Genomic DNA, 23,044 nt, shown 5'->3' with positions numbered 1-23,044 from the left:
AATTTGTGCTTTCATTAGAACTGAATGGGCAAGCTATGGCCTGCGGACAAATCTGGCAGGCTGGCTGTTTTTGCAAATAGTGCCCTTGGTTCCCGACCACACTCCTTTAGTCCTGTTGTCTCTGGACGCCTACCTGTTCCAACGGCAGGGCTGAGTCAACCGGAGCAGAGGCGCCTGGGCAGCAAAGCTGAGAATCACGACTCTACGGCTCTTGCGAGCTACAGATGTTTTACCTAAGGCAGAAGGACCTACTGGACTGCAACTTTTGCTTACATTTCTGAGAGCTGGTCACTGTCCCTTTCTGCCTATTCATTGCTTCAGTTTACAGTGCATTCTAGTTTCCAAATAGGTCACACATTCGTGTAGTTCAATTGAAATCAAGCAAATGCAAAGGTTCTGTTCCTTCATCTCCATCCCACACAGCATGTTCCAGAAAATGACCACCTTCAAGGAGAACAGATAAAAGCCTGGCAGTTTCGGGGACCAGATGGTACTGGGGGGTCTCTAAGAGCAGACAGAAACATTTAGATCTGGCACTCTGAGACCAGGTGTCTGTCACTCTCCAGTGGCGCTGCGGCAGGGGATTCAAAGCATCGAATTCAAAGCATTGTCACAGAAGAGTGTGAGCACAGAGGACTAGGAGTGCACCCACACCCAGATGGGGCACTCACACCTAGACTGGGGACCCAGCACCTAGACCCTGTACCTAGATTCTTGATTCTAATACCACTGGCCGGAAGAAAGAGCCAAGGCCCCTTGTAAAAGTGCCTGATTGCACAGTAGAGCCCAGAGCAATAGCAGGAGGCACTCACGGTGCCAGAAAGTAAGGCATAATAAATAAATAAGAAGCAAAGCAGATGTGGGGCTGGGAGGCGGCTTGCTGGGTAAAGCCTCCCTGCAAGTGTGAGGATTTTAAGTTCAAGGCCAGCCTGGGCTATGTGGTTCCAAGTCACCTGGGAAAGTCAGCAAAGCCTGTCTAAAATAAATAAAAATGAAGGGCACTTGCCCAGCACGCCCAAAGTTCTGGGTTCACTGAAGGTGAGCTTACAAGGAGGTGCATTGTCTTGATAAAGAAACTGATAAGCGCCAAGCGGCGAAACTGGTGCTCGGCATAATATCCAGAAAGGAGCCTGCTATTTTTCCCTCACCAAAGCCCTATTAACCATAATTTTGAAAACTAAGGCACACACCTCCCTGCTGCCTCCAGCTGGTGTGGAAATAGACTGCAGGAGTCTCCCCGAGTCCGTCCTCCAATGCTAATGGAATCAAAAGGCCTGTGTGTGAGAGGGAGGGTTCCCTCACATGGTTGAAGGGTTTCAGCTGCCCTGCCCAACAGCAAACACAGACAAGGCACTCTTGTCTTCACTGCTCAGCACCAAAGATGACTAGTCTGTGTTTCATGGAAGGTGTTGGGTTGAAGCCTTGCAAGGAAGCATGTGTCAGAAAACCAGTCTCAACCTTTGTAGACTCCACGCTGCTCTCCTTTGCCCATCGTTCACTGTGAATGTTCACTATGTGTTCTAGACTAGAACACAAGCCTCTCATGACATGAAACTGGTAGGGGGTGGGTTCATGAGGGGAGGGATGTACAACCGGATGTAGTAGCCTGAACTTTCAAGAAATCATTTCTGCTTGGATCAAGTGTCTGTGGAAGGAAAGATAATGACTGAAAACGCTTCAGTTATACTCGGTCACCTTTATTAGTTATACCCCAAGTTAGTTTTTTCTTAAAACAGGCATTTCACTCAATTAAGCAACCGCATCACATAATTAAATCCGGGCAGTTAAGTCCCCAGGATGTGGGTCTTGATTTTGTCAACAGGTGGTAGAAAGTATATCATCATCTCAACAAGAAAACATTCTCCTTAGAGGTCTTGCTTTGCTCTGATGTTTCCTTTAAAAGAATTACAATGAAGTGCTAATTCTTTTTTTTTTTTATGGGGGTAAGGCGAGGAGACAGTATCTTGCTATGTAATCCAGGCTGTACTCGAACTCACGATGCTCCTGTCTTACTCTCTTGAATGTTGGGGTCATAGGCACGCATCTCCATACCTCACTCTCGAAGCGCTATTTCAAAGGTTTATTCTTTCTCCTTTCACAGATCGGCTGCGAAACATCCAAATATCCTGAAATAATATCAAATAAAGTATGTGAAACACTTCCATCGGCCTACTCTCCATGAAGAAAAGGGTTTTCCATGAAGAAATGACCAAACAGGGAAAATATTAATAGTTACATTGATTAGTAAACAGAACATATTCTGGGACTCCAGTCACCCCACCTACCAGTATCTGAAACAGTGCTAACTACGCTAGGTCCATAGGTTCCCAGCTACCCGCCCGGACTAATTTGACACAGGTGCTAATGGCAGATACTGCAACTTGGCCACGGTAAAAACTGTTCACTGTCTTTCTGCTGGTCCTTGACATTATCTGCCTGAAGTACTGAAAATTCTACTCAAGACTAGATGCCACGGCTTACTGGGTTGGTTTTAAATTTGTTCCATCCCCTTTGTTTTTATTGTTGCTGTTTGTTTCTTACTACATTTTACTTATGTATTTATTTGTACTTGTGTGTGTGTGTGTGCATGTGTGTGTGCGCGCATGTGCACGCGAGAGTGTTAGAGTACAGGTGGAGGGCAGAAGACGACTCGTGGGAACTGGTTCTCGCCTTCTACTGTGTCGGTGGCAGGAGGTGAACTCAGGCCCTTAGGCTTGGAGGAATCACCTTTACTTTCTGAGTCATCTTGCTGGTGCTGTTTTTATTTTTGACAGAGTCTCACCCTGCAGCCCAGGTCAGCCTAGAACCCACCATGTAGCACAGGCTGGCCCTGAACTTGCCAAAGTCTTCCTGCCTTAGCCTCCTGAGTACTGCGATTATAAGAGCTAGCTTCTAATAATACAATTTATATTTTCTGATTTTATTATTATTATTATTATTATTATTATTGGGTTTTTTTGAGACAGGGTTTCTCTGTGGCTTTGGAGCCTATCCTGGAACTAGCTCTTGTAGACCAGGCTGGCCTTGAACTCACAGTGATCAGTCTGCCTCTGCCTCCTGAGTGCTGGGATTAAAGGCGTGCGCCACCACCGCCCGGCTGATTTATTATTTTTGGAGCAAGTCGTAAGGTATATAGAAAGAATGAATTAGTCCAGCTCTAAAACCTAGTTCTGCCACTAGATCAACCTTCAGCATATTTAGGGAATGGCATGAAGCTATTCTGACTGCTCTATTGGAGTTCAGTGAGGGACATAAGTGACACACAAGTGTTTTTATCTCTTAGAAAAAAATTACATGCTAGGAGCTGGCTTTATTCTTCTAAATAAACCTGATAAACTATAATTTACCAGGTAATGAACATCAACATCTGAGGCCTCATTTAGCATAACCTTGACCAACCTGAAGCCTGATGAACCGTCCAGAACTCACCTTGGATACTGTAATCCATGGGATTCTAAGTCCCGTGTATGAAATGGTACAGTATTTGAATAGAGCCTATACCCATCCTACCATCTAGCATATACCATCTCTGGACTACCCATACTACCTGGCAGAATGGAATGTCATGTAAATCGATGTGTTATTGCTTAAGAAGGGAGTGATAAAAATGTCCGTATATGTTCCGTCTACATGTATTTTCAAATACTGTTTTTAAAGCTTTGATTTATTTTAAGGATGTAGGTGTCTGTGCATGTGAGAGCAATGCCTACAAAGGTCAGAGAGATTGGATCCCCTGAAACTGCAGGCAGAGGTCATTAGAAGCCCGTAATGGGCTGAACTTAGGTCCTCTGCAAAAGCAGTTCTCACCCTTAATTGCTGAGCTTTCTCCAGACCCTAACTACTTTTAATATTTTCCAGTATTTCAGTTGACCAAATCTACAAATGTGGAACCTCACACTGGGAGGGTTGAAGACATTCTTCTCAGACTCAACTCTGAGTGATCCATGGAAGGCAGAGGGAGATGGAAGGGAAGAATTTAGGGCTTGCAAATGTGAAATCAGAGCATTTTCAGATGTGGGTCACATTTATGGCTACTTTTACTATAACTATCCAAAGTTCATTCATCCTTCCTTCCTTCCTTCCTTTCTTCCTTCCTTCCTTCCTTCCTTTCTTTTTCTTTCTTTCCTTTTTTTCTTGCCTTGGCTGTCCTGGAACTCACTCTGTAGACCAGGCTGGGCTTTGGACTCACAGAGATCCTCCTGCCTCTGCCTCCCTAGTGCTGGCATCAAAGGTGTGTGCTATCAACACCCAGCTCAATGTGATTTCCTTATTGAGATTTAGTAATTATACAGATTGCACATTCTCACCTTTGCAGGTTCTAAAGTAGAGTCACGATACTCCAGTTGACTGGAGACAGCATGGGAGCGTGGCATTTGTGTGACTTAGGGCGCACTATCACTAACTCGGTACCCTTGAGCCCCCAACCTGCGTTTGCAATGACAAAATCAAACCAGCTTTCCAAGGTGAATGTGCCCACTCGCTGGGATCGGCTGATCAGCATCAACACTGACTATCCATAGCTAAGGCCCTGTCATTCTGGGTGGGCCCAGCAACAGCTCTGAAGAGAGCACAAACAGAAGCTGCATGCTTTCAGTTAATCTGAAGAGAGAGAACCCCAGTGTTTCCTTTGGGGTGTCACGCACATACCTTAAGTTCAATGCCGCTATTGACTCCGTGGTGTCTCTCTGCGAACTCTTTAACTTCATCCTCAATGTTTTCTTGACTGGTGCCCTTCACGTCGATATAGTGGCAGTCAGAACTGGCATAGTGGCAGGAAATTGCCTGTGCAGAAAGGACAGTCTGGTGATGGAGACCTATTAATCCCAGTACACCCCCAAAACTAGCAGAGTCCTCCTAGGACGAGGATATTTCACTTGGGATTTGATTTCTCAATCCTAAACCAGTCTCCTCATGCATAGCTTAGTCCCTCCTCCACAGCTGAGGGCTAATTGAGAAAATTACAAAGGATTTTTAAAAAAATTTAGAGTGTGTGTGTGTGCGCACGTGCATGTGCACGTGCATGTGTGTATGTCTACACGGAGGTTAGAGGACAGGCTTTGGGGGCTGGTTCTCTCCTATCCCGTGACTCCCAGGGACTGAACTCTGCTCATTTGGCTTGGGAGTAAGTACCTTTATTTGCTGAACCACCTCACTGGCCCACAAAAGATATTTTTTTTAATTAGCTATGATACTTGTTTTTTAAAGGTATGTTTAAGAAGTCCAGTCCCTTAAGAGATCTTCAATATTTTTGGGTAATTAAAATTTCCCATATCCTAGAGTCCTTAAATGGATGCTATTCTGCTGTTATTTCTCATCTTTTTTTTCTTTTGGGGTAGGGTTCACTATGTAGCTAAGGCTGGCCTGGAACTTGCCGTGTTGCATAAACTGTCCCCCAGTTCTCAGAACATGTGATCCCCTTGCATCAGCCTCCCGAGTGCTGCAATTACAAGTGTGTGACACACACCAGACTTCACCCTCTTCTCAGCCGACTTTGTTACCCAGTTGAACTGGAGATGGGTCGTTATTTCAGCGGAAATAGACATGGCAACTGAAAAACCTCCAGAAGAAGAACACACACCCTCTCGAATCCGAAGGGGCATTGAACGTCAGCTCCGTGAACCCCCCTTGCTTCCTCCTGAAGGAAGCCTGAAACTACTTTCTTCTACCCACTCAAGAAAAATTTGTAACAAATTCAGCTTGCAAAGAAGTCACTAAAATGACTCTTTTCTGTCACTAGTTCGTCTCTAAAGGTGATCACATCCATCAAAAGGACTGTCTACCTTGCTCAAAATACTGAATTCTACGGTGGTGTCTCAAATTCCATCACCTACGTAAATCTGTGTGCTAGATCAAGCAGTATCAGAGACCAAGACAAAAGGAAAAATGTGCTTTTCCATATGTATTTTATTATGAAACAATGGTGGGTATTTTCTAGATTATTCGAGACACCAGAAAAATATAGAAAAGGGCAAGTTCAGTATATATCAAAACTTATATTATTTGTATTGCATTGCCTACACCAACTCTGTGGGTCATTCCAGCCTCATTTTAAATTTTGACATAATAAGAAGCATGGCTGTTTGATTTTAATGTATTAAAATATTATTTGGCTTGACCGCTGAATTTTTGGCAGTCCCTTAAATTTTGTCCCGAGGCAGCACCTCCACCTCCCTCAGTCTAATCCCAAGCTCCAGAGAACCTCCTGTAAAATATGAGTGGAAGATACGTTTGGTGCCTTATCTTGGGGTTCAAAGAACCAGGAAGGATGGGTGGGTACCATGTGATGAGCCAGAAAGTCCCACTTAGTCCCAAAGGAGCGCTGATGTTCCCATGAGGAAGTATGCTCCCACAGGGCTATCAGATCTACTGGACTTGTGGAAGTGAGACGTGGCGGCATTTGTGGGAAAGTTTTTGTTTGTTTGTTTGTTTTTTTGGTTTTTCGAGACAGGGTTTCCCTGTAGTTTCTAGAGCCTGGCCTGGAACTAGCTCTTGTTGACCAGGCTGGCCTCGAACTCAGAGATCCTCCTGCCTCTGCCTCCCGAGTGCTGGGATTAAAGGCGTGCCACCACTGCCCAGCTTGTGGTGGCTTGTGGGGAAGTTTTTAAACATCGGCAACAAAGTATTAAGTTGTAAACAGTCTGAAGTTCAGGAGTGAAAAAAAACGACTCAGTCTGTTTTCTGAGTGTGCCGATCAGAACTCAATATTGTTTTGGATCAATGCTGTTTTTCCTCAGTAGTAAAGGTATTATAAGCTTCCCTCCTGTTGTGCTTAGAATGAGCAAAATGAATTCCAAATGATACTATTGTAGTAATTCAGCCATCGCTTTTACCTTCAGCAGCAGCTGGGTGCTGAAAAGGCTACCTTTGTTCTTAATTCCATGAACGGTTATGGTGCAGTGTTCACAGGGTTAGCATCCTATCAGAGTGAATATATATGTATGCCCTGGTAAAGGAACTGGCCCCTTAGTGAAAAGCCCTGCATTCTTTGCTATCTTAATGTATCTTGAGATCTTTGCTCTAGTCTGCTCATCTTGGAGATGTAGCAATCTGAATACATACTTTGCGGAATCCTTGAGTCTTGTTCCGACCAGATCCATGGATGAGCAGAGGATGAAAGAAAACAGTATCTCCCTTCTCCATCACCAGGTGCATCCTGTTGTTGTCCTGCTTGTAGTCCAGGATGCCATGATACATCTTGTTAACCCCTCCCTAGAACACATAAGAGAAGACACCAAGACTTCATCATCAGTCAATCTATCAGGGGAATCAAGAGTCCTTGAACTTCCTCCAAGACAACAGCATGTCCAAATTAGACTCACAATGTCTTTTTTTTTTAAAAAAAACAGAACCTTCCCAGACATCTGTTTTTCACAAGTCCCACGTTAGGCTGGTGAGACGACTTGCTGGTTAAAAGTATTTGCCACAAGTGCCTGACACCCAGACACCCACAACCCATGGAGGAAGGTGAGAACTGACCTCTGACCTCCACACACGTGCAATTACAGCTAATTAATTATAACTGGTTTAGCCTGGCTCTGTAGTTAACGTGAGTGGACGCTTGTCTTACTGTTAATTCGCCACCTTTCAGAATCTCCGCAGTAGGGAGCCTCGCCAGAATTGTCCTGATTGTCTTAACTGATATAGGAAACCTGCCCAGAGTAGGGGAGCAGTCGATATGGGTGGGGGGGGGTGACCAACAGACGAGCTCCGTTTTGTTCTTTATGTTCCCTTGCCCTTTCTGTTGCTGTTCCTTTGCTGACATGAGAACCAGTGTTTCCAGGCTTCTGTCATGGACGAAGGGCCAGCGACTCTCCAAAAAAGTCTAAGTTTTGGACACCAGACTTGGACTGCCAAGACATTCAGTCTGGTCAACGACGCAGCAACTACTGTGGCCTGTCCAGCATGATACAGCCATTGTGGGACTGTTTTGACAGCCGAAGCACCCAGCCTCAAAGGACAACTGTTGCTATTTTAATGTAAATTGATATGATAAATTACATGTATCTATAAAATATCCATCCAGCCTGTGGTTTCAGTTCCGCTATAGAGCCCTGGCTGATATAACAGACAAACACACTTGTCTTAGGCTTGTCCGGCCTGAATCAGTAATGTTCTTCCCTAGGATGGCATTCCCCTAATCCAGAGTTTCCTGTTTTGGCCTATTTTCACTTGTCTGGAGTAGCTTGGGGGAGGCTAATTCTTCTACCCAAATTGGTGGTGGGGGAGTGTAAAACACTTGTCACATCCAGAGTAAGCCAAAATAGCGAGAAAGAGCAAATGGCTGGGGTGATGGCACACCCTTGTAATCCCGGCACTTGGGAGGTGGAGGCACAAAGGTGGGGATCAGCCTAAGGCGTCGCCCCTCAGCTACTGTCTACCAGTTTCCCCTTATACATTTGTTTCATTTTTTTGTTCTTTGACAATGTCACACCAGAGTGCACTCGTGCACTTACTGAGTCTCTTTTGTGTGTGACTCGCTGTATTTAACTGGAGTTGCTTGCATCAATCTCTACCTTAAAATATCCAGGAGGAGTTACAAAAACTCATACCTGGTTTTTGGAGACAATCTCTCACTGGCGTGGAACTCACCAAGTAGCTAGGTTAGCCAGTGAACCCCAGGGATCAGCCTGTCTCCACCTCAGCAGAGATTTCAAACGTGCCCACCATGCTCAGGTTTTTTGTTTTGTTTTGTTTTGTTTTTTGTTTGTTTGTTTTTAGTTCTGGGAATCTTGCTTGCAAGGCAAGCAAGCATTTTACTGACTGGGCTATCTTCCCAGCCCCAGCACCCTATTCTCGCTAAGACTATCCCAAATTCCTTTTGGGAAATAAACATTTTCCTATGGGATACTGTTGCAATTTGAACCCAGGCCCTTTTCTCCCAGCAAGGTAGCTGTATGGCCTCACCTAAGCTAAGCTGGCCTGGAAACGCTGCTGCTTGGAAAACCTTCAGATCATCCCCTTTGTTGAGTCAGCCAGAGTCCAGCCCTGTGCCTTGGACCAATATTGGAGAATACTACTTTAACTAGGCAAAGATGTTTTACATTTGTTTATGCTGCAGAATATTACTTTAAGTGTGTACAGATGTGTTACTTTTGTTTATGCTGCATTTGTTTAATTATGAAAAGATGTGTTGTATGCATTTCAACGTGCCTGCCTAAGGCACCTGATTGGTCTAGTAGAGAGCTGAATGACCAATAGCAAGGCAGGAGAAAAGATGGGTGAAGTTGGCAGGCAGAGAGAATAAATAGGGGAAATCTAGAAGAGAAGAAAAAAAAGAAGAGGAATGAGAGAGAAGAAGAAGAGAATGAGAGACATGCCTAGGGCAAAAAGCCAGGCAAACAGACATAGGGAAGCAGTGAAAGTAAAATATATAGAAGAAAGGTAATAAGCCCTGAGGCAAAAGATAAACAGGTCAAGTTAAAAGGGCTAGCCAGAAACAAGCTAAGCTAGGCTGAGCAGTCAAAACTAATAATAAATCTCTGTATCATGATTTGGGAGCTGGTTGGTGGCCCAAAAGAAAAAGTCTGGGACAGACCAACCCTTACCTAACCTTAAAAGAATGAATATATACACACACACACACACACACACACACACACAACATACATATATATTTACATATATAATACATATACATATATTCACTGTGTGAGGAGGCGATGCTCATGTCACAGCACATGTGGAAGTCACAGACAACTTATGGGGTTTATTTCTCTCCCTCTACAGGTGAAGTTCAGGGATTAATGGGGTACATCAAGTACTTTCACCTACTTATCCATCTCTCTGCCTCCACCTAACCCTAAACTGATGAATTTCACAATTTCAGGTTTACCATCATGAACAGACTGAAACGCTTTTACATAATAACAATATGTCCCATAGTATAGAACTGCTTTAAGAAAGCTACCATCCTAGGCTAGCTTGATGGCTTAGTGGTAAAGGGAGTTGCTGCCAAGATTGACCTCCAGGACCTACAGAAGAGAATATTCATGCAAGGTGCCCTCTGCCCTCCTCATGTGCGCTGTGGTGCACACAAGCATGCTGTGTGCATACACACACACACCAAAACTTAAAACCAGAAACTGACTTCCTGAGACAAGCTCTCCAAGCTTTTTGTCCTAAGACAAATTCTCCATTTCCTCCAAAGGCTCAGTTCCCTGTTTTTACCATTGATTCGCTATCTACCCTGACCCACGTCTGAGAGCACAGGGGTCTCTGGGCCTTAGATTTGAAACAATGAGTGCTTCTCCCCTGGTTCTCTGCCTCTGGCTTCCTAAATTTCAATGCCTCTTGTACCATATCCCAAGGTAACTGTTCTTTTTTTTTATATTTTTTTTATTTATTATGTATACAGTATTCTATCTGTGTGTATGCCTGCAGGCCATAAGAGGGCACCAGACCCCATTACAGATGGTTGTGAGCCACCATGTGGTTGCTGGGAATTGAACTCAGGACCTTTGGAAGAGCAGGCAATGCTCTTAGCCACTGAGCCATCTCTCCAGCCCCCCAAGGTAACTGTTCTTGAAGAACTGGTTCGAGCTCCTCGTTCATAGCTGCAGAATAGCTCCCCACAGCAAGAGCTGAATGGGCAAGAGGACAGGGTATAACCAAGTAACAAAATAAAACCTGGCAATGCAAAGAACTGAGCTATCAAGACGTGCACCGCATCAACGAATCTTAAGTACGCTAAGCAAAAGAAGCCACACAAAAGAGTGAATACTACAAAATTGTATTTATACAACAGTTTAGAAAATGCAGACAAGTCTGTAAAAATGGAAAACAGCTCAGTGATTGTTTTTGAGAACAGGTGATTTGAAGAGGGGCTCTTCTTTTCCTTCTTTGTTTTATTTTGTTTTGTTTTATTTTGAGACAGTCTCTTACAATGCTGCCTAGGCCATCCTCCCACCTCAGTTTCCTAAATGCTAGGATTTTTTTTTGTTTTGTTTTTCGAGACAGGGTTTCTCTGTGGCTTTGGAACCTGTCCTGGAGCTAGCTCTTGTAGACAAGGCCGGCCTCGAACTCACAGAGATCCGCCTGCCTCTGCCTCCCGAGTGCTGGGATTAAAGGCATGTGCCACCACCGTGCCACCACCGCCTGGATTAAATGCTAGGATTATAGGCATATGCCACCATGCCAAGCTAAAGGGACTTTGATTCTCTTGCGTATGGTAACTAATGTGTGTGCATGCCAAAGATGATCACATTATATACTAAAAATACGTACAGCTAATTGTATGACAATCATACTCCAAACAGAGTATAATAAACTTTCTTTACATGAAAGCTTTGTCAACTGCCTACAAAAGGGGAAGTCCAGGCACCCCAAGCAAACTAGAGCCAGAGCGAATGTCTTCTCTAACCTGGTCCTTCCAGGCTGTTTTCCCTCTGCTAATCTCTTCATTGTCCCTGAAGCTCCCAACCCATCTTCATCATGAGTGCCCAGCTCTTCTTGCTCCTTAGCATGCCCGTGCTTGCCCTTGACCTCCATGCCTCTTTTCTAGAAGGAATTTCTCTACCATGTGCTTCAATACTTACCTCATTAACCAGTTTTCTCTAGGGCAGTTTCCTCAAACTTGCTAATGCGGCAACCTTTAACACACTTCCTCATGTTGTGGCGCCCCCCCACCATAAAATTATTTTCATTGTTACTTCATAACTGTTATGAATCATAATGCCAATATCTGTGTTCCCCAATGTACAAGGGGCACAAGACTCCCCTAAGTGGTAGCAACCCACAGGTCGAGAATCACTGCTCTCGTCTCTGCTGGTCTTTGCAATTGTAGGTAACAGTTTGGCCCTCTTCTTTACTCTGAGATCCATTATCAGTTGATAAGGCTAATTTTTCATTTATCACGTGTCTGGGGCTGAAATGTTTATGACTGGCTTTTGCGACAGAATTTATGTAGCAGGGACCCAAGTCCCCCACATTGGCTTGGCTTTCAAATACGTGTTGAAAGGATAGTTGTCATTGGATATTTTACCTGACATCCTCAATTTTGCTCTGATTTTAACTGTATATATAGCTCAAGACAATATTTGCTATGAAAGTAAACACAATCTCTTTCCCAGGCTCCTCGTGTTCACGGATGGAAATAAAAACAGCAAAAAGGTTCTGGGAAGACTCAGCCACTGGGCTGAGGAGATGGCTGGCCCAGCATGAGGACCCGAGCTTGATCCTCAGAACACATGATAAAAAGAAAACCTGGGTGTGTGAGTGTTCACTTAATCCCAGTGCTGCGGAGGAAGAGATTGGCTGATCCTGGGGCTCACTGGCCAACCAGGCTAGCCTACCTGGTGAGAGACCTGCTTTAAAAAACAGAAGACCAGGCAGTGGTGGTGCAGGCCTTTAATCCCAGCAAACGGGAGGCAGAGGCAGGTGGATCTCTGTGAGTTCGAGGCCAGCCTGGTCTACAAGAGCTAGTTCCAGGACAGGTTCCAAAGTTACAGAGAAACCCTGTCTCGAAAAAAACAACAACAGATAGAAGGCGCCTGAAAAATGACACTTAAGGCTGCCCTTTGGCCAGCATGTGCATACATGTCTTGCACACACACACATACACACACATGTATACACACACACACACACACAGAAATAGCAGTTATGCAGCCCTACCTCCCACTTGGGGTAACCATGTGGCTTCAGAGTGCCTTTGTGGGTGCCGGGGAGCACTACCAGACAACCATTGTTTCTGTCAATGTGCTCCATGGCGGTCCAGGCACAAACAATGCGATCACTGGGGCGGAAGGGGAAATAGTGTAGATCCTGATGCAAGGGGTGCCGGGACGTCTTCTTGCCTGCAACAGAACCCATTGTCAAGAACAAAACAAAAAACAAAAACAAACAAAAAAACAAAACAAAAAACCCAAAAACAAAAACTCTGAAGTCTTGGAATTTTGTCATTTGCCTGAAAACCTAGAACACTGACTCCTACCAGAACCAAATATAAATGCCTTGTCCATGATGGTGCACACCTTTATTCCCAGCATTCAGGAGGCAGAGACAGATGGATCTCCATGAGTTCGAGGCCAGCCTGGTCTACAGACCAAGTTCCAGGACAGCCAGGACTACACAGAGAAACCCTGCCTCAAAAAAAACCAAACCCAAACAAACAAAACCCCAAACAAATGAAACAATGCCATAGGAAGTCAGTCTTAAGAGATAAGCAACCAACTGAAGCATCCGTGAGGCCCCCCATCTCTGCTCCTGGGCTTCTCTGCCCTCAAGGGAGATGGACAGGATTCATGAGGACACTAAGACTGTCAACATGCAAACAGCCTCGTGCACATAAGCACCTGTACACACATGAGCATACATAACTGTATACCTATGCGTTCAGTTAAAAAAATAAGTTTAGGCATGCTGGGCAGTAGTGGCACATGCCTTGAATCCCAGCGCTCAGGAGGATCAGCAGGCAGGTGGATCTCGGAGTTCAAGGCCAGCCTGGTCTAAAGAGTGAGTTCCAGGATAGTCAGGCCTACACAGGGAAGCCCTGTCTCGAAGAAGGAAAAGGCTTAGACACATTGACTAGGAGGAGTTTATGATATACAAATCATTGCTTGCTGAGCTCTGCTCTGTTGCGTCACTGTCTGAAATCACCATCACTCTTCAGCGTGTTTAATAGCAACTGTTTTAAGAGTTAAATAAAAGTCTACACATTCCCTCATCTAAAGTTTGAAAGGTATACACATCACCTGGGTTTGAACATCAACTTTACACACTTTATCTAGCAGTACTTTTGTGTGCCCCTGACAAGGAAGAGTGCTTTACCAGTATCCGAAGGCTTGTTAATCAGCATTGTGTGCATTGCCATGATATTGGGTCCGGTGAAGCACTCCACATATTTCAGAACCTAAGGGAAAAAGCAGTAAAAAAAAATAACTTCATAGGAAATCTCAAGTTTAAACAAATCATATAGCATACAATGATCTACAGAAGAACCAAGATGGCAGAGCAGGCTGAGGCAGGGAGATCCTGAGTTTCAGAGTCAGTTTTAGACAGAGCAACACCCATCTAAAACAACAACAACAAAATTGCCAACAGAAATGCCAGGCTGGCAGCTCAGGGGTTTATCAGCTTTGTGTGCGTGGCCACATATTGGGTCCAGTGAAGCCCTCTAGATATTTTAAAAGGGGAGCAACAACTTGACTAGGGTATACAAGGCCCTGAGCTGGATCAGCAACACAGACACACTCTAATCTCATACCTCTACTGACCAGAGTCGTAACGATTGATTAATTAATTAGCTAATTAATTAACAAATAATAGCTTTGTAACTGCTGATATTCTTGCTATGGAGTCTTAGATGAGATCTCTTGTTTTTCACAACACAACACAACACAGTCCACAGGAAAGTCTCTCAACCATGATGCCATAAGCGGTTGGGGTGAGATAGTTCCTTATTTGGGCTGGGGACTCCTCTGTGCATTATAGAATCTCTGGATCCCATTAGTAGCATCAGTAGCCTCTACTCAGTAGAAGCCATTAGCTCGCCCCACCCCAATCATGACAACTGTCCATGTCTCCAGATGTTGTCAGTAGCCAGTGTGGGGCAGAATCACCTCCACTGAAGAGCACAGCTCCAGCACCCTCTGTAGACAGGGGCAGGGTAGAGCAGACCAGGTATGAAGCCAAGGTCAGGGGCAAGTACTTGATGGAGTAAACCCAGAAGACATTAGAGGCAGACTTGTAGACTGGCCACAGGTGGGAAAGCAGGCCGGACTCTCACCTCGGGGAGGGAGCAGTATCTAAAGAGCTCCTTGTTTTCTTGGAAATCCTGGACCTTGGAAACCACTTTCTCACTTAGTTCACAGTTCAGTTTTGCAATGGCCACATCTCGCATTACTATCATCCCTGGTGCGTCCACCTCCTTCCTGCAGATCCTTTCAAACTCAGCTCTAGAAATGAGATTTAAAAAGAATGTCATCACGTGGACTCCAAGCACCTGCCTACCCCGCCCTGCTAAGAGGTTTGCAGACTCTGGGACAACCTCTCTGGTCTGGTCGAATAGTGCTCATTGATAATGCCTTCTACCTGGAACTGTTACCTCAAAATACCCCACCCACAGCAGACAGCAGGGAACGTGTGTGTGTGTGTGTGTGTGTGTGTGTGTGTGTGTGTGTGTGTGTTAGGCTAGACTGGCTGGCCGTTGAGTGCTCCCTCTACAGTGCTGCCATTCCTGGCTTTTCAGAATCGGATCTTTCCACTTGTACAGCAAGCACTTTACCTACTGAGCCATCTCCCTAGCCTGGGGAGTGTTTCTTGATACAGTGACATTGTAGTGACAGGGCCTACAGGCATTTTGTGTACTATTAGTCATGTATCTGCGTTTTGACTTTGACCTTTCACATGAGGCTGCATGTGGGATCTGGCAGCTACTGCACCACGTCATCACCCAGGAGGTTTTAGATTTGGAAATGAAATCTATTTGCTGTTACAGGTTGAACATCCCTAACGGAAAACATATCTGAAAAGCAAACACCATGTAGCAACTCTGGAGTGCCAAACCCTGGTCCCAGGGCCCTCCGTCCACTTTATCTCATTCGGATCCAACAACAGCACTAAGACACCACTTTAAAAATGGGGATACCGAGGGGCTGGAGAGATGGCTCAGAGGTTAAGAGCACTGGCTGCTCTTCCAGGGGTCCTGAGTTCAATTCCCAGCAACCACATGGTGGCTCACAGCCATCTGTAATGAGGTCTGGTGCCCTCTTCTGCCCTGCAGGCATGCGTGCAGGCAGAACACTGCATACACAACAAACAAACAAATGAATGAATGAATAAATGAATAAATGAATGAATGAATAATAAATAAATGATAAAATAAAAATGGGGATACCGAGGCATACACATGTTGACATAGAATGTATCACGTTACGGGTAGGACTAAGACTCAAGCCAGAGAGCCTGGCTCCAGGACTCACACTTCTAACCTCTCTCAAACAAATCACATCTTTAAAAGGTATCTGCGCGTGCTTGGGGAGGAGGCTCGGTGAGTAAAACACCTGCGCAAATGTGAGTTTGACCCTCCAGAAACTACACGAAGGCAGACGTGTAGTGTGGAGCTGTATTCCCTGGGTTGCTTCTGTGCACAGAGGCAGGAGAATTATGGAAGCTCACAGGCCAGTGAATATGTAATGGCAGACAAAAAGGAGGCCTTGTCTCCAACAAGGCGGAAGGAGAGAACCGATGCAGGGTGGTCCTCTGACCTCCACTAGTGTGAGCTGGCACTAACTCCCATCGATTCCCAGACACAGTCCTCTCGCAAACAAACTCTGAACTAATCTAACTTGTGTTACCATTACATTTATGTAATACATGTTTTGTTTTTTTTTTTTGGTAAAATCATAAACAGCAGCATTATACCGAAAACGTTCAATATCTTCATCAGATACCAGCTTTTTAATGACAAGAAATCCATTTTCTTCATAAAATTGTCTCTGCTCCAGGCTTAGGACATTATTATCCAAAGTATACCTAAGAAAGAAGAAAAATATATCCAAGTAAGTTCCCACTTTTTTTTTTTCGAGACAGGGTTTCCCTGTAGTTTCTAGAGCCTGTCCTGGAACTAGCTCTTGTAGACCAGGCTGGCCTCGAACTCAGAGATCCACCTGCCTCTGCCTCCCGAGTGCTGGGGTTAAAGGCATGCGCCACCACCACCCGGCTTAAATTCCCACTTTAAATTACATGCTAATAGTATACCAATAACCTGAAATATATTCACAGGGTGAGGGGGAGACAGGGTCTCACTATGTAGCTCTGACTAGCCTGGAACTTGCTAGGTACATCAGGCTACCCTTGAACTCACAGAGATCTGCCTGCCTCTGCCTCCTGAGTACTGGGACCAAGGGTGTGTGTCACCACATCCAGCCTACAGTCATACTTTTAAATTCAATATTTCTGTTTATATGGCTTTAACAAAGTAACCTAGAAAAGGTTAAAGAGTGATAGTTCAGGGGCTGGAGAGATAGCTCAGAGGTTAAGAGCATTGCTGGCTCTTCCAAAGGTCCTGAGTTCAATCCCCGGCAACCACATGGTGGTTCACAACCATTTGTAATGGGGTCTGGTGCCCTCTTCTGGCCTGCAGGCATACATACAGGCCGAATACTGTATACATTATATACATATATACATATATACATATACATACACATATATGAGTGATAGTCTAAAACATTACATATGGTCACCAAAAAAATGAGTATTACTGGAAAAAATATTAACCAAGGAACTATATCCATGCTATAGATGTTAAAAATGAATGGCAGAATAATGTGGACACACTTGTCATAATAGAATATGATTAAAGCCATATAAAACAAAACACAGAGAAAGAAGGGGAGAGAGAGGGTGAGGGGCATGGAGATGTCACTCAGTGGCAGAGCAGTTGAAAGAAATTTTGTTTTCAAACAATGGTTGCCTTTCAGTAATAGTTCAAAATTCTGAATATTAAGTTTTTCCTACAGAGAATAAGAATTGTCTTTTAAACGGAGGATCGATATAATAAAGTACATATATCTTAGGACAGGGGCTCACTTTGCAGCACAGGCTGGCTTTTGTAAAGTCTGGGATTCCACGCATGTACCGCCATACCCAGGCCATACATTTTAAACTGTCTAGTCAGCACAGTTTCGGAAGCAACCAAAGTAACAAAACTCCCATACGCAGATCACAAGTTTACAAATCCAGATCAACCAGTCCACCCCTTAAGGTTGTCACTGTGGCTATATGTATGATGTTTACAAGGGCTGGACTTCCCCTTTTAAAACAAGGCAACACGCATGCCAAGTTCTGGTTATAGTAATCTCGGCTGCTCAAGAGGCTGAAGCAGGAAGATCTTAAGCTCAAGACCTACCTGGTGAGACCTTGCTTCACAAAAATAAATAACCTATGGCCAGGCGGCGGTGGTGCACGTCTTTAATACCAGCACTTGGGAGGCAGAGGCAGAGGCAGATAGATCTCTGCGAGTTCAAGGCCAGCCTGGTCTAAAAAGTGAGTTCCAGGATAGCCAGGGCTGTTACACAGAGAAACCCTGTCTTGAAAACCCACAAGAGGGGCTGGAGAGATGGCTCAGTGGTTAAGAGCATTGCCTGCTCTTCCAAAGGTCCTGAGTTCAATTCCCAGCAACCACATGGTGGCTCACAACCATCTGTAATGAGGTCTGGTGCCCTCTTCTGGACTACAGGCATACATGCAGACAGAAATTGTATACATAATAAAATAAATAAATATTAAAAAAAGAAAACCCAAAAGAAAGAAATTAAATAAATAAATAAATAACCTTACACACACACTCAAAATGCTAGCCAATGTGTCAATAAAACCAAAACATAAGCTAAATTAAATGTGACATACAATGCTTGCATTTTTCAGGGGTTAGATTATGTATTTTCTATTTTTTTAGAATACACAAACAAAATTTAAGTTGGGATCCCCAAAGTTCCCTGAAGCTGTACCATTTAGAATGGTTTCTGAAAGCCACATGTTTCTATAGTGAGTTCTAATGAGGCAGGGTGCTGCCTGCTACCTGGTTGTAAGGAGGACGTTCTATCCCAGCTACCACTGTCCTAGATAGGGTTACTACTGCTGAGCTGAAACACCATGACCAAAAGCAACTTGGGGAGGAGAGGGTTTATTTGGTTTACACTTCCACAGCAGTGTTCATCATGGAAGCAACTCAGGGTGAAAGCCAAACAGGACAGCAACCTGGAGGCAGACGCAGAGACCATGGAGGGGGGCTGCTTGTGACGGCTTGCTCAGCATGGCTCACTCAGAATACTTTCTTAGAGAAACCAGGGGTGGCACTACCCCCATCAGTCACTAATTAACACAATACCCTACAGGCTTGCTACATCCCAACTTATGGAGCCATTACTCAACTGAGATTCTTAGATGAGTATCTTATGTCAAGTTATCATAAAACTAGACAGAATGAGTACATAGTATAGTTACAGGTTAAGATGAGATCTCCTTACCGGAACTGTTGAGGATTGCAACTGGCAGGGGACGTGGCCGCTGATACAGGGTGAGCTACCTAGGTAAGGATTAAGGAAAACAGAGGAGCCAAGCACAGTGCCTAACCCCAGCCGCCTGCCGTGTGACCACGGAAACCCTGGACAGGCAATACTGGTCCTTAAGCTGCTCCCTGTCACTGTTACCACAGCCTCCAGTGGGGCCTGAAGACAGGAAGTCTGACCAGCTCAGCCACACTACCACTCAGAAGAGAACAGCCCATCCAGGGCTTTACCCCCAGTCTCTGCTTGTAGCTTCCCTCAGAGCCATTCCCATGATTTCCTTCCACTAACTACTGAGCAAATAAACCCCCAAGGTCACACTGTAGGAGTCAGGAGAGAGGTGTGGGCTTAGGTACTTGCCTATTGTGACCTCAGTCTAAACTGTTAAGAGTTCAGCGGTCATTAGGGCATAAAAAGTATGAGCTAAACTGTTGTAGAATATTATCTTAAGGTGTGCTACTTTTGTTTATGTTGTATTTGTTTAACTCTGTGAAGCTGTGATTCTTTGTCTAAAACACCTGCTGGTCTAATAAAGAGCTGAACGGCCAATAGCGTGGCAGGAGAGAGGAAGAGGCAGGGCTGGCAGGCAGGGGGGATAAATAAGAGGAGAAAATCTGGAAAATGGGTTCTAGGAACAAGAGAGGAAGGAGGAGGATTCAGGGGCCAGGAACCCAGGCACTCAGCCACCTAGGCACCCAGCCACCCAGGCACAACCATACAGCCAGACGCGGAGTAAGAAGGAAAGTAAAGGTACACAGGAACAGAGAAAGATAAAAGTCCTGAGGCCAAAGATGGGCGGGATAATTTAAGAAAAGCTGACAAGAAACAAGCCAACCTAAGGTCAGGCATTCAGAAATAAGAATAAGTCTCTGTGTGTGACTTATTTGGGAGCTGGGTGGTTGGACCCCAAAAAAGCCAAAAGAGAAGAGTAAAAACAACCAACTACACTAAACAGTCAAGTAAAAATTTAAATACAAAAGGCTACAAATTCATTCGTAAGCTCTTACTTCACTCAGGGTCTACAGATTAGTGACAGCCTTTTTTCTCCTTTGGCATTTAAGGCTCCTCTCAGAATGTCACTACTACCCAGACAGGGGGGAAACACATCTTCAGTCCCAGCACCTGGGAGGCAGAGGCAGAGGCAGAGGCAGGTGGGTTTTTAGGAATTTGACACCAGTTTGGTCTACATAGTGAGTTTTAGGCCAGTCAAGAGTATGTAGTGAGACCCTGTCTCAAGCCAACAACCAACCCCCACAGTCTCACTTCACGTTTATCATCTACTTTTGTTCATTTGTTGAAGCAGGAAGTTGATTTATAGTCAGCTGGCCTCAGCCTCCTTCCTGCCCTAACCTCCCAAATACTGGGATTATAGGTATGCATTACTGTGCCTGGATTGCTTGTTAGCCTTTTTCCCCCCTTTGACTTTAGGACTTTTTGAGATAGAGTGAACAGGTGCTGGTTTCCGTCAGGATTAAAGGTCTATTTTTTTTCTTTTTTAAAATTATCTTTATTTTATGTGCATTGGTATTTTGCCTGCAAGTATGTCTGTGTGAGGGTGTCAGGTCCCCTAGGACCAAATTTACAGACGGCTGTGAGCTGCCACTGTGGGTGCTGGGAACTGATCCCAGGTCCATCGGGAAGAGTAGTCAGTGTTCTTAACCACTGCGCCATCTCTCCAGCCCAGTCTCTAGGGCCCTCGCCACTGTTTCTGCAGTCTGGTTCTTGTTCTCGGAGAAATGTTTAATGACTCTGCACTGTATAATGGAACACTAAGTGAAAAGAGGACGCAGAAAGCTGTGACTGCAGTTTAATCCCAGTTAGATGCATCCAGAACATTCCATTTTCCCTAATCCACACTTCTTAGAAGCAAATTAAGGCTGGGGAGAAAGTGCCACAATTTCCAGAAGTCTATGTAAGTAAAATATTGACTATGGTTCTTGGCCAGCACTGTCCAATATCTAATACCGTAAGCTGCTAGACACATCTGGCTAATTAAATTGAAACCCGACTCAAGTTAAAAGTTCAGTACCTAGCCGAGCTTGGTGGGTCACACCTTTAATCCTAGCTCTTGAGAGGCATAGGCAGGTCGGTCTCTGTGAGTTCTAGGCCAATGTAGTCTATATAGCAAGTTCCAGCCAGCCAAAGCTACATAGTAAAAGCCTGTCTCAAAACAAACAACCAAAAAAACCAAAAGAGTAGCAAGAGATGGCACCAATTTTATTTCAAATATATCTACTGCCAGTATACCTGAAGTTCTCAAATTTTAGCCTACACCCAATTGCCAAGAAGAAATAGACTGAGTTCGCCGGTGGCGGTGCACTCCTTTAATCCCAGCACTCGGGAGGCGGAGGCAGGAGAATCCGAGTCTGAGACCAGCCTGGTCTACAGAGTGAGTTCCAGGACAGTCAACACTACACAGAGATAGACTGTGGCATTCCACCCCCACATAACACGCAGGTCTAACAACTGCTTCCGTTCAGTGCCCATGCTCAGGATGTCTACTCTCTCCCCATCAGTTTCTCAGTGTAAAGAGAGGTTACATCAGCATCATGTGAGATCACTGCCTGTCTCTACCAACCTGCAGACAAGAGTTTAAACTTGTGACAGGCCTGGCACACTGCTGCTTGTAATCCCAGCCACCCAGCAATTAGGGAAGGTCAAATTAACAGCTATCATGACCACTCTCAGAGATGCTCGGTCTCGAAGGAAAGAAATCAGAACTGGTGTAATCTGGTTGCCTATGGGGAAATCCCAGGCAGTTAATTTTTAGCAGTTTCCAGGACGAGAACCCAGAATTGAGCAGCCAACAGTGTGTGTGTGTGTGTGTGTGTGTGTGTGTGCACCTGCTTGCAAGCCTTGGTTTAGTGTTTTATTTTGCTTTTGAGACATTGTCTCTCACTTTTACCCATTGGGTAGTCTGGCTGCCCATCAAACCTCAACGATTCTCAGGTCTGCACCTCCCAGATCACAAGCATTTTACCACCAGGTCTGGGTTTGTTTTGTTTTATTTTGTTTTTAAGTGGGTTTTGGGATGAAACTCGGCACCTCATCTTACTTATTAAATGCTGGCTGAGCCAGCACTTTATTGACTGAACTCCTGGTCTCTTTCTGCATCTCTCTGCCTTCCTCACACATTCCCTTAAGCCCTCATTTCTTAAGACCAAGGAACTAGGCAAGTCGAGAGGACTCTGGGAACCAGTGCAGAACTCCGGAGACCTGCAGCACTAGGACTCTGCAGGAGCTCACAGCTCTGTGGAAATGGGGCAGGTAGAGAGGGGCAGAGTCCGGCACGCCCTCTCCTCTTTTTGACAACGAGTGCCCCCTCGTGGCCGCTGAGGATCCCTGCCTCTGCCTGCCTTCGTCATCCAAGCAGCTCAGCACCTCTGTTTACAGTGCAACTGTCCTCGGCGTTTCTAGGTGTAGGGAAATACAGGGCAGAAAAATGCCAAGGCAGCTGAAAATGGCAAAGTCCTCTTTGTGATGACGTCGCCACCTCTAGTTTTAAACCTCTCGCTTTACACAAAGCAAGAAACCACCACGGCGCTAAGCAGGCAAAGAATGGTGTGAGGACGCGCACCAGTCACCCAGGCCTGGCAAAGTCTCACACACCCGCCGCTAGGACAAGGTCCTCTGGGGATTGGGGAAAGAGGGGGATGTCACCGGACACGGGAATGCAGCCTCCTCCCCGCTTCCCCAGTGGGAACCGAGAAGAGCCGCCAGCGCAGAGACTCTCTGGCGCCCTTGGAGCCACCACCAGGGTGGAGACGCTCTTTCCAGCCTGACACCCTCTCCCGTCCCACCCTGAAGCCCAAAGGATACAATCGCCGGGGCCGAGGGTCGGTTGAGGTGTCCCAGAACGACCTGCAGCCGGACTCCGGCTCGCTGAAAGTCCATGGTGGAGGTCACCAGACGAAGCTGCTGGGCCTGGGCTTCACTTATCTGGCCGCAAGGCCCCGCCTCCTGGGGGCGGGAGGAGGGGGTGGCCCGGCTAGGGCTGGATGCAGCGACCCCTCCCACCTCTGGCGCCCTCCTGG

General features: G+C 45.3%; 1 protein-coding gene across 1 annotated transcript; it reads right to left on the bottom strand.

The window, feature by feature from the left end:
* Positions 1 to 1,676: 1,676 nt before the first annotated feature.
* On the bottom strand, positions 1,677 to 22,958 carry Phyh (phytanoyl-CoA 2-hydroxylase). Its single transcript, XM_038333000.1, has 9 exons — positions 22,830 to 22,958; positions 18,972 to 19,030; positions 16,363 to 16,473; positions 14,726 to 14,894; positions 13,768 to 13,849; positions 12,613 to 12,794; positions 7,060 to 7,209; positions 4,648 to 4,782; positions 1,677 to 2,126 (listed from the first exon to the last, which is right to left on the bottom strand). Exons 1-9 carry the CDS (start codon positions 22,902 to 22,904, stop codon positions 2,073 to 2,075), a joined length of 1,017 nt encoding a protein of 338 aa, XP_038188928.1. The 5' UTR covers positions 22,905 to 22,958; the 3' UTR covers positions 1,677 to 2,072.
* Positions 22,959 to 23,044: the final 86 nt, after the last annotated feature.

The sequence above is a fragment of the Arvicola amphibius genome, chromosome 6 (assembly GCF_903992535.2).
Source record: "Arvicola amphibius chromosome 6, mArvAmp1.2, whole genome shotgun sequence".
NCBI classification, from domain to species: domain Eukaryota; kingdom Metazoa; phylum Chordata; class Mammalia; order Rodentia; family Cricetidae; genus Arvicola; species Arvicola amphibius.
Note: the sequence above shows the minus strand (reverse complement) of the source record. Positions and strands in the feature narration are given on the sequence as shown.

Excerpts from the sequence above, each read along its gene's own strand:
- Phyh (XM_038333000.1), bottom strand. The coding sequence starts at position 22,904 with ATGGACTTTCAGCGAGCCGGAGTCCGGCTGCAGGTCGTTCTGGGACAC. Across the intron at positions 14,895-16,362 it reads GAAGATATTGAACGTTTTCG|AGCTGAGTTTGAAAGGATCT; the intron begins GTATAATGCTGC and ends TCTCATTTCTAG. Across the intron at positions 7,210-12,612 it reads ATGGTTACCCCAAGTGGGAG|GGAGGGGTTAACAAGATGTA; the intron begins GTAGGGCTGCAT and ends TATGTGTTCTAG.